Source organism: Pagrus pagrus (genome assembly GCF_965226575.1).
Source record: "Pagrus pagrus genome assembly, chromosome: 9".
Classification (NCBI taxonomy): Eukaryota; Metazoa; Chordata; class Actinopteri; order Spariformes; family Sparidae; genus Pagrus; species Pagrus pagrus.
Genome location: NC_140193.1, coordinates 30,267,049 through 30,279,666, shown reverse-complemented (window position 1 = coordinate 30,279,666; position 12,618 = coordinate 30,267,049). Strand labels below are relative to the sequence as shown.

At 41.4% G+C, this 12,618-nt stretch overlaps 1 protein-coding gene across 1 annotated transcript in view; it reads right to left on the bottom strand.

Moving 5' to 3' along the window:
- Positions 1-1,213, bottom strand: part of plcl1 (phospholipase C like 1) — a 104,582-nt gene extending 103,369 nt beyond the window's left edge. The window contains exon 1 of the mRNA XM_084362745.1: positions 243-1,213. Coding sequence (XP_084218871.1) covers positions 243-413 — 171 coding nt within the window. The 5' untranslated portion in view covers positions 414-1,213. The remainder of the gene's footprint in view (positions 1-242) is intronic.
- Between the last annotated feature and the right edge of the window lie 11,405 nt (positions 1,214-12,618).

Below are 12,618 nucleotides of genomic sequence, written 5' to 3'. Positions count from 1 at the left end.
TTAATATTTACATTACAAACTCGGAATTATTCAGCTTTCCATAACTGAATAAACAAGAAGTAGAAGAAGAAAATCAGGTCCCAGAATACTGTTTGAAGCTAGAAAAGTGGCAGGGTCCGCCACATATAAACAAAGTATGAAACTGTGTTGTCCTTTAAGGTCAGTTTGTTTTCACACACGTTCATATTCACATGTAGAGTTGAGCCAGAACACACTGTCACGTCAGGATTGGACCTCTGTACCTTAATGATGCTGCTCCTGCGGGGTGCTGCCTTCACTGACTCCAGGAGGACGGTGTCGGAGTCCTGGCCGCCACCGGGAAGGATGACACCGCTCCGCCGGCCGCGGGACGCTCTCGGCGGGATGCAGTCCGGCGCTCCGTCGCTGTCTCCATATCCATCACGCTCAGACATGTCGACGAGAAGGAGGACTCGGTTTTGAAACACCAGGAGAGGGAGATTAATGAACTCGCCGGATCTGACCCGAATAAAGTTTCACTTGGCAGTGTGCTGATGCCATTTAAAGGAGAACGGGTTCTGGCTTTCCTCAGGCATCAGCCGCTCAGCAGTTCTGTCACACTGGAGAAAACTAATCAGCCCAATTACGTTAATTATGAACAGACTGTCATAGTCAGTGAGCACCGAGCCGAGCTGACTTCAGGCTGCGAGTCTGAGCTGGGCTCTTCAGTCCATCCCCGCTCCACTGAAGGACTCACGCTGGAAATCAGAGCATCACACGCAGGCAGGTTGCCTTCAGCGTGGACTTGGATGAGGACCGGACTGGTGCGCTCCCCGGATGCGCGCAACAAGTCTTCACCGCTCCCAGTGTCGCTCGTCCTCGAGGCGGTGGAGGCTCAGTTTGAGCGTGAAACCCCCTTGAAGCCTCGGTGCGTAACGAGAAATGATGACAGCGAGGTGGTGTGAATGAGAAAACAGTTTGAAAACAATCCAGCGGTGTCTACGGGGCTACCCGAAACCCTGCTCCTTCTCCCCAAAACACATCGATGTCAAAGTGCAGAGAGGAGCGAACTTGCGCTGCTGTTGGCGTCAAGAGAAGAGCAGATCCGTCCAGGTGTCCCCGCGGAGCGCACCGCTCTGACTGCACACAGCCGCCACGACCCGTCGGGTTCACTCACAGCAACAACGGCCGACTTTTGACGAGAATAGGGAACACAATTGACAGTCGTTCCGCCTCTAGCCCGCCACCCCTCCCTTCATCACTCCACCGGGCTCCTCCCACATGCTGCCGGAAATCATGATTGACAGGCGGAGCGGCCAATGAGCTCTCCCGCTGGGAGATTTGGACGCAGTCAGAGGCCCTGATAGGTGGACTGTCGAGTCCAGGGACTGAGAGTCTCCTTATCGCCTCTCAAGACCATGGACCACTGAGAGCACAGGAGGTCAGGACAGAATGAACCTCAGGGAACAGCAGCACTAATGGGTCGGTTTGTTTCTTTCCCAAGTGAGTCCACAGTAGTGCTTGCTGTTGTCATTGTGTCTTAAAAATATATGAAGTAGAGCAGAAACATTCATCAATAAGCGAGACAATTACCAGGTTATTATGGTAATCATTTAATCAATGAGGCTTATGTCAGCTTTCAAACAATACTACATGGAGCCTGACACTGGATCTTTGGGGCCTATAATGATATGAAGGAGTAAAATATTTCAATATTGATATATCTGCTGATACATTACATGTTAACAGATATTTTGTTATCAAACACTTGTGAAAAATGTGCGTAAATATACGTTTAACAGTAAACTTTATTGTCCAGAATGACATCAGTGAGTCTTTTTCTGCATTATGTTCTGTAAAACATACAGATACGCCAATACTGATATACAGACATGGGCAGTAACGCAACACATGTAACAGGATTATGTCAGCAGGATACAAAAAAGTGGTAAAGTTCCAGAAAAAAAAAGATGTAATTAGAGTACAGATACATTCAGTAAAAATTATATTACTGACAGGATTACAATTTTAAAATGTGCACACATGACGACACTTGATGAGTCTCACACAGCATCACTCTGGTCTTGAGTAAAACCAAATACACAAGTGTGTATTCAATAAAAGTCATCTTATTAATATTTATTTTCTCTAGCCTTTATTTGCATATGTTTGGTATTGAGGTAATCCAAAACTAGCTGAAAGTAATCCAAGTTACATTATTTTAATATTACAATACTTGGATTTCTTACTGATTACATTTTTTAGGTAATTAGTCACTGTACAGGAGGACATTTTCAAAATAGCCCTCCCAATCCTGCTGATGTATCTCTGAGAGGCCAGTATCAGCCAATAACATTCCACCCTGTGGTCCCCTGCTGCATGCCATCCCCCCATTTCCTGTCCAATCCTTTGGCTGTCCTATCAATCAAAGGCACAAAAGCCCCCAAAAAGTAAATAAATGTGAAAAAAGAAAGAAAGACATATGGACACGCATCTCAATAGTTCCATACACAGTATTTTACTCAAGCTCTTTGAACTCTATGATATAATTAATTTATCCTACAGAAGTGCTTATATCCTGTATCGAGTCATTCTCAGGAGTATTGTACATGGATCAGCCGGTTTGTGTACTCTGAAATGTTGTTAATAGTTTTGTACAGTGGAATTGTGGCTTGTTCAGGGCCGCTGATAGTTTGTCTCTGCCCAGGACAAAATGATCTCCAAATCACATCCACCTCTAATCACATCCAGCATGTGGTTAGAAATGCACTTTGTTGCATCTGTAACCACACCCAACCTGTGATGTTGCCGGGTCCTGGAGTCCAGCTGCACCTCACTGCAGCAAGGTGTGAATCAAACCAAAGTTACTCTTTAAATAAAGAATTAAAGGACACATCATAGGTGCAATCAAGTATGACTGGATTTAAGAGTTACACAAAGCATCAAACTGTTCAAGAATTATACAAAGAAGTCTTTTTTGTTGTGAGACTGTCTTTATATCTTTGAGATCCATGTGAATGTAGATGTCTGAGGCACACACCTCTTCTTATTGTCCAGTTGGAGTTGGTTCAGAGTGACAGGCAGACCAGTAAATATTGGTGGGCAGTGTAGAGGTATAATAAAAGTGTGATAAATTATTAATCGCTGTAGAAAAATTGCCTTTTCTATTTGTCACCCCTTCCATGGATGTCATGGATCAGGGTCAGGGAGGCAGCAGCACCCCTGGAGCTGAAGGGATTAAGTGTCTTGCTCAAGGACACGTCAGCAGGCTGGATTGTTGCACACAGAGACACTTAAACCCTGGTTGCCTTGATAACATACAGCTTCTTTAATGCAATTCTCAATCAGGTGCTGGACCTACCTCAACAGTTTCTACAGAGTACATGGAAAGATTGTGGAAGGCTTAACTATTAAAAAATATAAATCATGACGGGTAAGAATGAATACAATATTCACATGTATGTATGTGTCAAAGGGATAACAAATGCATAACTGACCTTTAGTGCATCTTTTTCAGAAAAAACATGGACTAATGGCAAACTAAAACCACCAACTGCAATTGAGTTCATTGAGACATGTTAGCACACAAGCAGGGAAGTTCAAAAGCTTAAATGAAGAATCAATTAAAAAAAAAATTAAAAAATGCATTACCCTCCAGTGTCAAATGAACCAAATGGTTAATAAAACTTGTAAAGAAAAAAAAAAAATCACTATCTCAAACAATGTCACCACAACTGCCTGCATATTTCCATCTTTCCTTTACGTTGGCATGGATGTTAAGCAATACATCCACTAGAGGGCAGCTGAGAGTCCAGAGTTTCTGACATCAACATGATGGCGGAGGGGGTCAGGATAATGTTGCCGTTAAGACAGAGGCCAAAGCAGAAGCAGCGTTGTAGATGGCAGTGGTCTGTGACGGCATAAAATACATTGCAACATGTAGACGGAGATTCTCTTCACTAAAATAACCAATGAGAGAAACTGCCAGAGAACAGTCAAGTACTTTCAAGGAAATGAATGCAGAGTAGGGACGGAGGGTTCCACGTATCTAATGTTGGGCATAACTGAGCCTTGAGAGTCTCCATGTCGTGGGCACAGCAGTGTGCTGAGCTAAGTGTTAACAACAGCATGCTAATATGTTCAGAATGACTACGCAGGTATAATGTTTTCTGTGTTTACCATCATAGATAGTTATGTTAGCATGCTAACATTTAACAATTAGCACAAAAGACAAAGTACAGCTGAAGCTGACAGCAATCCACCTTGTTTTTCAGAAAAGAAAGAAATTAAAATTTTGATATATTGATGGCACTAGATGAAACTTAAGAGAGCATCACGTTACTATAGTTCATCCTGAGGGGAACACGAATACCTGTATTTCATGGCAGGTCATCCAATAGTATGAAAAATCACCCAGTACCACAAATGTGAACCTCATGATGGAAGCAGATGAAAAGTCAGGTGATTGGGGACAAGAGATATTCAAAATATCACCTCAGTCCATCCAGTATTTGAAATTTCAGTCAGGGCCAAAGTGGTGGACTAACAAACCACATTGTCATCCCTTCAGCATCACTGCTGGCATGGCTACAATTCAAACAAAATCCACTATCATATAATAAATACTGTTAAAACCCATCCAGTTTAAAATCATCACGTGTGGAGCGTGATGAGGTACATGGGCTCGTTTGATAGTCTGTGGAGATATATCAGGCACAGAGGTTCCCAACCACTGTCTAATACACTATCATGCAAGACATATTAAAGTGTAAAATGATCCTACAGAAAAAATGTTCCTCTTTATTATCCCCATTTGAAATAATAGACTTTTATCCTGGTCTTGTATGAAGGCAATTATGAGTCCAAGAAAACATATGTCCTTAATCCCCAATGAACCCTGAGCACCCTTTTCATATAGTGGAAACACTTTGAAGGTAGTTGAGACTTGGCTAAGACTCCCTGAATCCCATGAATTACTTTTTGAAGGTGTTCCCGTCTGAGCAGATATGAGGGTAGTGTGTGTGTGTGTGTGTGTGTGTGTGTGTGTGTGTGTGTGTGTGTGTGTGTGTGTGTGTGCGTGAGTGTGTGTTTGGACCTTGAGCCACACTGCTGTGGAATGTGGTCAGCTGGTGAAGCCTATTAGTGCATGAAGCTCACCAGTCACACCTCGCTGTTAGTATTTGTGTTCATTTGCTGAAAAAAAAGAATCTGCCATGTTTATATTTTTTCTCATAAATGGCAGAAAAGCCAGGAATAGAATGTGAAGATGACAGTTTTTACCATGCCTTGTTGCATTACACACAGGCTGTACAGTAAATGCGGAGGCGGATTGGCAACAAAAAGCAGCCCAGGAATATGCTGTCAAGCATCGCCAGTGTACGCAACATTTTAACTGCCGCAACATGTTTGTTGATCACATTCACAGTTGAAGTTGGTGACCATTTTTTTCAAACAATTTAAAGCAACTTAGTGTAAACTTCTCAGAGTGTCACGTCTGACTAGTTAAACCCGAGAAATAGTCCAACCTGACTCCCGAAACGTTTTGTTCATTTAGCTTATTCACAGTACATAATATGTAAGCATGACAAAGCACCTGCTAACTGCTCGCTACTCTTTGTTGTCTCTGCCTCTTCACAACTTTCGTCATTAGGTTTAGCAGTGACGGTTGAAGGGATGGCTAAGGTATTCAAGAAAAAACACTGCGCATGCGACACTACCTGACGATGTAGCACAACAGTCTATTCCGGAAGATAGCTTGGTTTGCCGTATTCAGGTGAACTTCAAAAAGTGTTAGAAGGTAGTTACAGAAGTAGTCGTTGTAAGAGTTAAATGTTGCTTAGTGATATTTTTTTTCCACTACAAAGCCACTATGCCACGCTTTAATGCTGTTGCTGTCCCTATACCATCACTGCTTAATGTCCCTATTATCACCTGCAGGCTAAATAAATCTGTTACCTTAGCACACTTTGCGGTGACAGCTGGCAATGGCTTCTTTTCTTTTTGGTGAACCTTCATTGCATCGCCAGCTTTGGGTTTGTTTTTTTTATCTATGTTTCAGCAACAAGTGCAAGATAACTGCCAAAGTGCTAGAAACTCTCACTTTCAGTTATGTTAGCAACTGCTACCTGCTGTTACAGATTACACAAGCTGTGTTGCCGCAGCTGACCTAGTGAATATATGTATATAGGTTATCATGCTAGAGTAAAGACCTCACAAGACCAACCTACAGGGAAAATTCCCAAACTCCCCGATGGCCAGTCTGCCACTGAGTAAATGTTTATTATGTAGGTATATTTATTATTATTCTGTTTTGATTTTTTTTTATAGATCTACTTTATTCCTAACTCCATGATACATTGCACGATTTACTGACACAACTTCTAGTTATTTCTTTCACTATCTGAAAGAAATAAGCTAGCAGCATGCTTCAGGTGTCCTCCCTTTTCTGAGAGATTTTTGGAAAATAAATGATGTGACAACACGAACAAGTACTCAGGGTGAACTGGGAACAACTGGCGGAGGCCCCTGTTTTGTCGAGGTTTCAACTCCCACCTCCACCAGAATTTCTCATTCATCCCAGGGGAGGCTTTGGGACATCGAATCAGAGTTCGCCATGTTTAAAGCCTCCATTGTAGAGGTGGCTGCTATGAGCCCTTTTGGGCTAAGTTGGCCCAGGGGTCCCACTTGCTTGGTTGGTTGCTGAAGCAAAACCTGGGTGTGGGAGGAGTTTGGGGAGAATATGGAGAAGGATTTTTGGTTGGCGAGGAAGTTCTGGCAAGCCATCCAGTGACGCAGCAAGGGTAAGCAGGGCTTGGCTCAGGTTGTGTTTAGGGGAGGAACTGCTGACCCAGACTGGGAATATTGCCGGGAGGTGGATAGAACACATTGAGGAATTCCTTAAACGGACTCACATGTCCTCTATGGAGGAGGCAGAGGCTGAAGACTCGAGGAAAGACTCGCCCGCATCCCTGGCAGAGATCGCAGACATAGTCCTTTTCGAACATGTAATTAGAATTGGCTGTTTTCTTATACACTATTCTTTTGTTGGTTTGGTGTTTGTTTTTGTACATGTTTGAAATAAAGATTTCAGTCAATCGAACCTCCTCTGCAAGGGGCCAGGTGTAAAAGTTTATTCCTGAGAGCTGGGGAGGAGGTCCCGACCAATTGTCGAACCTCAGATTTCTTTTTTTTTTTTATTCACTGCTGACTATGAAACAGTAGGATGAGAGTCAGTACCTCCAAGTCTGAGGCCATGGTTCTGGTTCTTGAGTTTCCTCTATAGGGTGGCTGCGCTCAGCTTTAAGGATAGGCTCAGGAGCTTGGATGTCTGGAGGGAGCTCTGAGTAGAGCTGCTGCCCCTTTAGATCAAAGGAGCCAGCCAAGGTGGTTTGGGCATCTGATTCGGATCACTCCCAGGCATCTTTTGGGGGGTTGACCAACTTGGAGGAGACCCTGGTGTAGACTCAGAACTCTGGAGGGATTATATATCTCTTCTGACCTAGGAACACCTGGGGATCCCCCAGGAGGAGCTGGAAAGCATTGCTGGGGAGAAGAACTTGGAACCTGGAACACCCTGCTTAGCCTACCACCACTGCAGTCCGACCTCGGATAAGCAGACGGAAATGAATGGATGGACCTTGTCCCTGAAAATCTCTGTCTGAGTCACTGTCAAATAGATTTTCATCTGCAATAGTGATCTGCAACAACGAAGACAACAGCTCCCAGGATGATTCCATTGTTTTGATGGAGAAACCGGCAGAAATTACATACTGTGCGTTTAAAACGGATAATGTCATCATACCTCTACGAGGGATGGGAGGGCAATATGAAGAAATGGCCTCAGATAGCAACATAGATGTATAATAAAATTAGATACCAGACTCAAAGATGGCAACTATTCAGTCTAATGAGAATTGGACGCATATGTCTACAAAAGTTTCTATAGCTTCCAGGTTTACTTCCTGGTTTTGCAGCTCATGGAATATGAACAGTAGTATAAAGTTTTCCTTACAATGACACAACAAATGTTTTAATTGCTATCCTCTGCTCGAAGAAAGATGAGGTAGCACAAAGTGAGCTGTTGGTATAGTAGGGTGGACATTGAGTCTTGTCCCAGATGTACACCTGTTTGTGATTCCTCATCACTCTGCAGTCTGGGGATTTTATTAACAAAAGCAAGCAAAACACTTGGAGAAAACGTGCAGTAATTATGTAATAATGCTTGAAATGTAAATTTTTTCAATCCTCTCCAATCAATAGGTGAGTTTAAATTGGATTTTAAAAAATAATGTATATGATGATAGCAGGAACACGAGTAGAGTCGTCTGCATTTATGTGTTACTGCACCTGTTGTCCTCAGCTGCTTCATACTGTAAGAAAAGTTTCTCCTTCAGTTTATTAAATCCCTATGGCCATGGGAAGGCAGCAGGCCAAATAATGTTGATAAATGTGCATCCCTTAGACAGGCACACAGTCTGTGACCAAGACTGCATGCACTTGACATTGAACTTGCAATTAAAATAGGGCTCTGAGACTCTTATTTGGCTCTTTGTCTGTTTTGAGCAGACAAAGTTCTGTCCCACCAACTTACATAAAACATGATTTATGACAGAGCTGTTGTTCAGCAGCAACTACATTAAAAAAGTAGCTAAGTATTCTTATGCCTACATTATTTGAGTCCACTTCTCCAGGTTGTCCTCCCACCTCTCATGAGTACAAGGCAGACGTATGATCATATTATCCTGTTTAAGATGTGACAGATATACATCAGTTCTTTCCCAATACCACACCACACTCATAACTCACGCAAGGTATCATGGGGCCAGGAACAAAGTGGACACATAATTGTTTTTCTTTTAAGTCCTTAACTATTGATTGCTGTTGATCAGTTTAAATCTGTGACCGGTGTGTTACTGCCTGTCTGCAAACCAAATTTAACTCTAATCCAGGTTCAATATAAAGTTGAAGCTGTTCTATCCAAAATAGAGACATGTTTATTTCCTTTGTATTTTTAAAAAATGTGAGTTTTATTCTGGGCTTGTCGTCACATTTAAATGCCAGCTCACTTGGCCTTGCTGCAAACTGACAAAAGCTTTTGAGATGAGGTGACAGTTAAATACAGCGTGTTTGAGTGTTGTTTGCTCCCAGGCAGAAATTCAGCAAAGGTTGAAAAAGGAATGTGAGTCCATCTGCAAGTGTCTCTCTGCTGAAACTCGTGCCTTCATGCTACGCTGCCACCACGGTGTGAGAAGGTCAGAGCAAAGGCCTTTTGGAGGTCTTATGTGGTGTGTGTGCATACGTGCACGTGTGCGTGTGCATAAATGTGTAAAATGTTTAGTGTGGTCAGTAGACAGGCGCATGCTGTTCTCACTTTGTCTGCTAGTCTCCTCAGGACCTTGAAATAGAAAACCTAAAGCAGAGGAACAGCTCATCCTATTCCACAAACACCTTCTCTGTGTCATGTAAACAGTGTTGTTTTATTCCCTGTGCCTCAGTTTACTTTTGTGTTTTTATTGGACCGTATTAAACATATTAGGGGTAGCTACTTTCCCTTTGCTTACTCTACCATTACTCATGGAGACAGCTATAAAAACATTTAGCTGTAAGACAAGCCCCAGTAATCTGCTACCTGGGTGGCTAATCAACCTTAATCCCTTTGTTTCCCATACATTTACACCAGCTGAGTGAATGTTAAGCCATGTAATCACTACATTATGGTTCAGCATGCCAGTGATTATCAACAAAGTCCACACGGTGGTTTCTTCAGAGTCGATCCTAGTGTTACTATCTTCTGAAGTTTGCAGCAACTGTCTCTCCAAATGGAGATATTTTTCTCACTGTTTGCATGTTTCTCTATGCAGAGCCACCACAGATCATCATCACAAACTCACACACTTATGCCCAATGTTTCTGTGTTTATGCTTGCAAATGTGCTGCCAGGTGTGTGGGGGAGTGTCAGGACGCTGCCTGGGGAATATTTGCATATAAAGAAGAACAGGTGTGGTTCCTTCAACTAACATATCTCATAGTCTCTCTCTCTCTCTCTCTCTCTCTCTCTCTCTCGCTCTCTCCTGGTTTAAGGTGACGGCAGCATCTCACACCTGCACTCTAAGCATTCCTTGTTCACTAAACTGGCATTTCAACAGCACAAAGGATGAAGCCAAATGCTTCATTGTCGTGTCCACAGTTTATTATGGACATTTTTCCCCACATCACATTTATTTGAGGGTCTTGGTGACACCAAAGACTTTCAGACATTTTCATACAGCTACCTTGCTGTTTAAATTGAGTTAATTTGAAATGTATTTAAATGTGCCTCAGTATCAGCAGTATTCAGATACTTAACTTAAAAAGTAATTACAGCATTAAAAATGCTATACTTCAAATATACTTTAGTACTTATTTGTACTAATTGCAATTAAAATACACACAAGAAAAACATTTGTTATGGTGGAGTGTTGAAGATGAGGAGCTGCTCTGTAGCCTGGTGGTACAGCAGCAGATACTTCTGTATCTGTTGTCAGATGATGCTCTGTAGATGGTACCAGTGATGTTCTGGGTGGTTTTAAATTCCAGGAACCTCTAACTGTTCACCTGCTCCACCTCGGCTCCACTGGTGTAGACAGGGGTGTGTGTCATAGCTTCCTTCTTTCTCGAATCAACAATCAGCTCCTTGGTTTTGCTAACATTGAGCAGTAGATTCTTCTCTGTGCACCACTCTGCAAGATTATTGATTTCCTCCTGATATGAACTCTCACCATTGTTTGTAATGGATTGTTGTGTAAGTAAGTAAAACTCACTGTTATAGTAGATCTAACTTTAACTACTTTACAGTTAGTTGTGTATAATGTATAATGTTTTCATACATTTTGTACGGTAAGTGTTGGTAAAGTAACCAGTATCCTAACTATAGCTAACTCTAAATTTTAGTATAATGTATCAAGAATTGGTTCAAGTTTGTATAAAGTTTGTATTCAGAATTGTTACTGAGTAGTACTTGATTGAATGTGCTTAGTTACAATCCAACAATGAGTGTCTAGATAAAACATGACGAACCTGTGTGAGACCACAGCAAAAAAGCAACCAATAGTGGATCCTTCCTCAGCTATGATGCTGGTGAACACTAGATGGCGCCATCACCAAACAAATCAACACACAAACCCATTTGAGCCCATGTGGTGAATCATCCCTTGTTCATTTATGAGGCTGTATATGTCTATCAGTTAACTAATAATACACACTGTCGGTGTGTAGAGACTATATGAGGGCGTTTGATGGGCAACACTTTAAAGAAAATTATCTTGTAAGTAGTTCTAACTTATTGCAAGTTGCACAAATGTAATGCACAGCTATTAGCTCAAAGCACACATTTTGTGCATGTTGCATATTGTATGATGTATAAAGCTGTCAAGGTATATCCCCTCTTTATGCTGTTTCTTGTTCTCTAAAATCAAGAATCTGAATCTATAAATACCTTTGGTTAACAGTTTTTTTAAAAAGTCCATTCTCACTATTAGTGGAAGCGGTGGATGTCATAATGAACCCTTTTCACAGCAGACATTTTGATTTGTCAAAGAATGAAAAGCACAGGCATTACTAATAACAGTAAAGGAGCACTCTGTAGTTTTGGGGAAGACATTTTAATCGTAAGAGAAAGATCATTGACTGATTTCTTTCTGCCTGAACAAACTGAATAAACAAACTATCTTTGTTTTCATGACTGAATAAACTGAATAAACAAACTATCTTTGTTTTCATGACTGAATAAACTGAATGAACAACTGACCTTAAAGGACAACACAATTTTCCTCTGAGAACAGCTTGTTTATTCACTTATGGAAATATAAGTATTTCTGAGTTAGTATTATTAACTCATTAATATTGTAAATATTAAAATTCTGAATTTGAATTTATTCTCCAAAACTACATAGTGCCCCTTTAATGATGGCTCGGTTCTATTAGTGTCCCATTAAATCATGACTGTGTGACAGTGAACCAGCATGAACAACTCCAGAACCCAGTAACTGAACCAGCCACATGGAATTCAGCCATCTTTCACTTTTCCTTCTGTGACAGGCCAAAATATCTCTATCTATATAAATATATATATATATACATATATACTGTATATATGCATCTGTAAACAATTTGAACACAAAAAGACATTGTTGTATAATATTTATGCAGCATATTGACAGAAATAAATCAGTAAAATAAAACAATGATCAACTTTAAAGATATGATGTTTATAGCTTCCTGAGAATCTTCTTTAAACTATTCATGATGTTATGAGAGGAAGACAGAGGACGTCAGACGTCATCATGAGTGTTTAATATACTGCTGTATAAACTGGCCAGTTCCTTCCCATACTGAGGTCTGTGTTTAGTGAAGGAGGGCCCCAGGTTTCCTTCCCAATGCCTCTTGGCCGGGTTGAGCTCCTGAATGATAGTGGTTTCCTGCCTGAGGCTCAGTCGAGTTTAAACCATTTGGAGTTATTTTTGAAGCATTCTTTCATCTCAAAACACTGTGTGGCTGGCCAGCATGTGTCTGTCACTCGGGGACTGTGTCCAGTGCAAAATCCTCAAGTGTGTATCAATGATCAGCTTCTAAACATTTTCGGTGGAGCTGTTAGTCATTTGTTTGTTATTTGTTGTTTTTGTT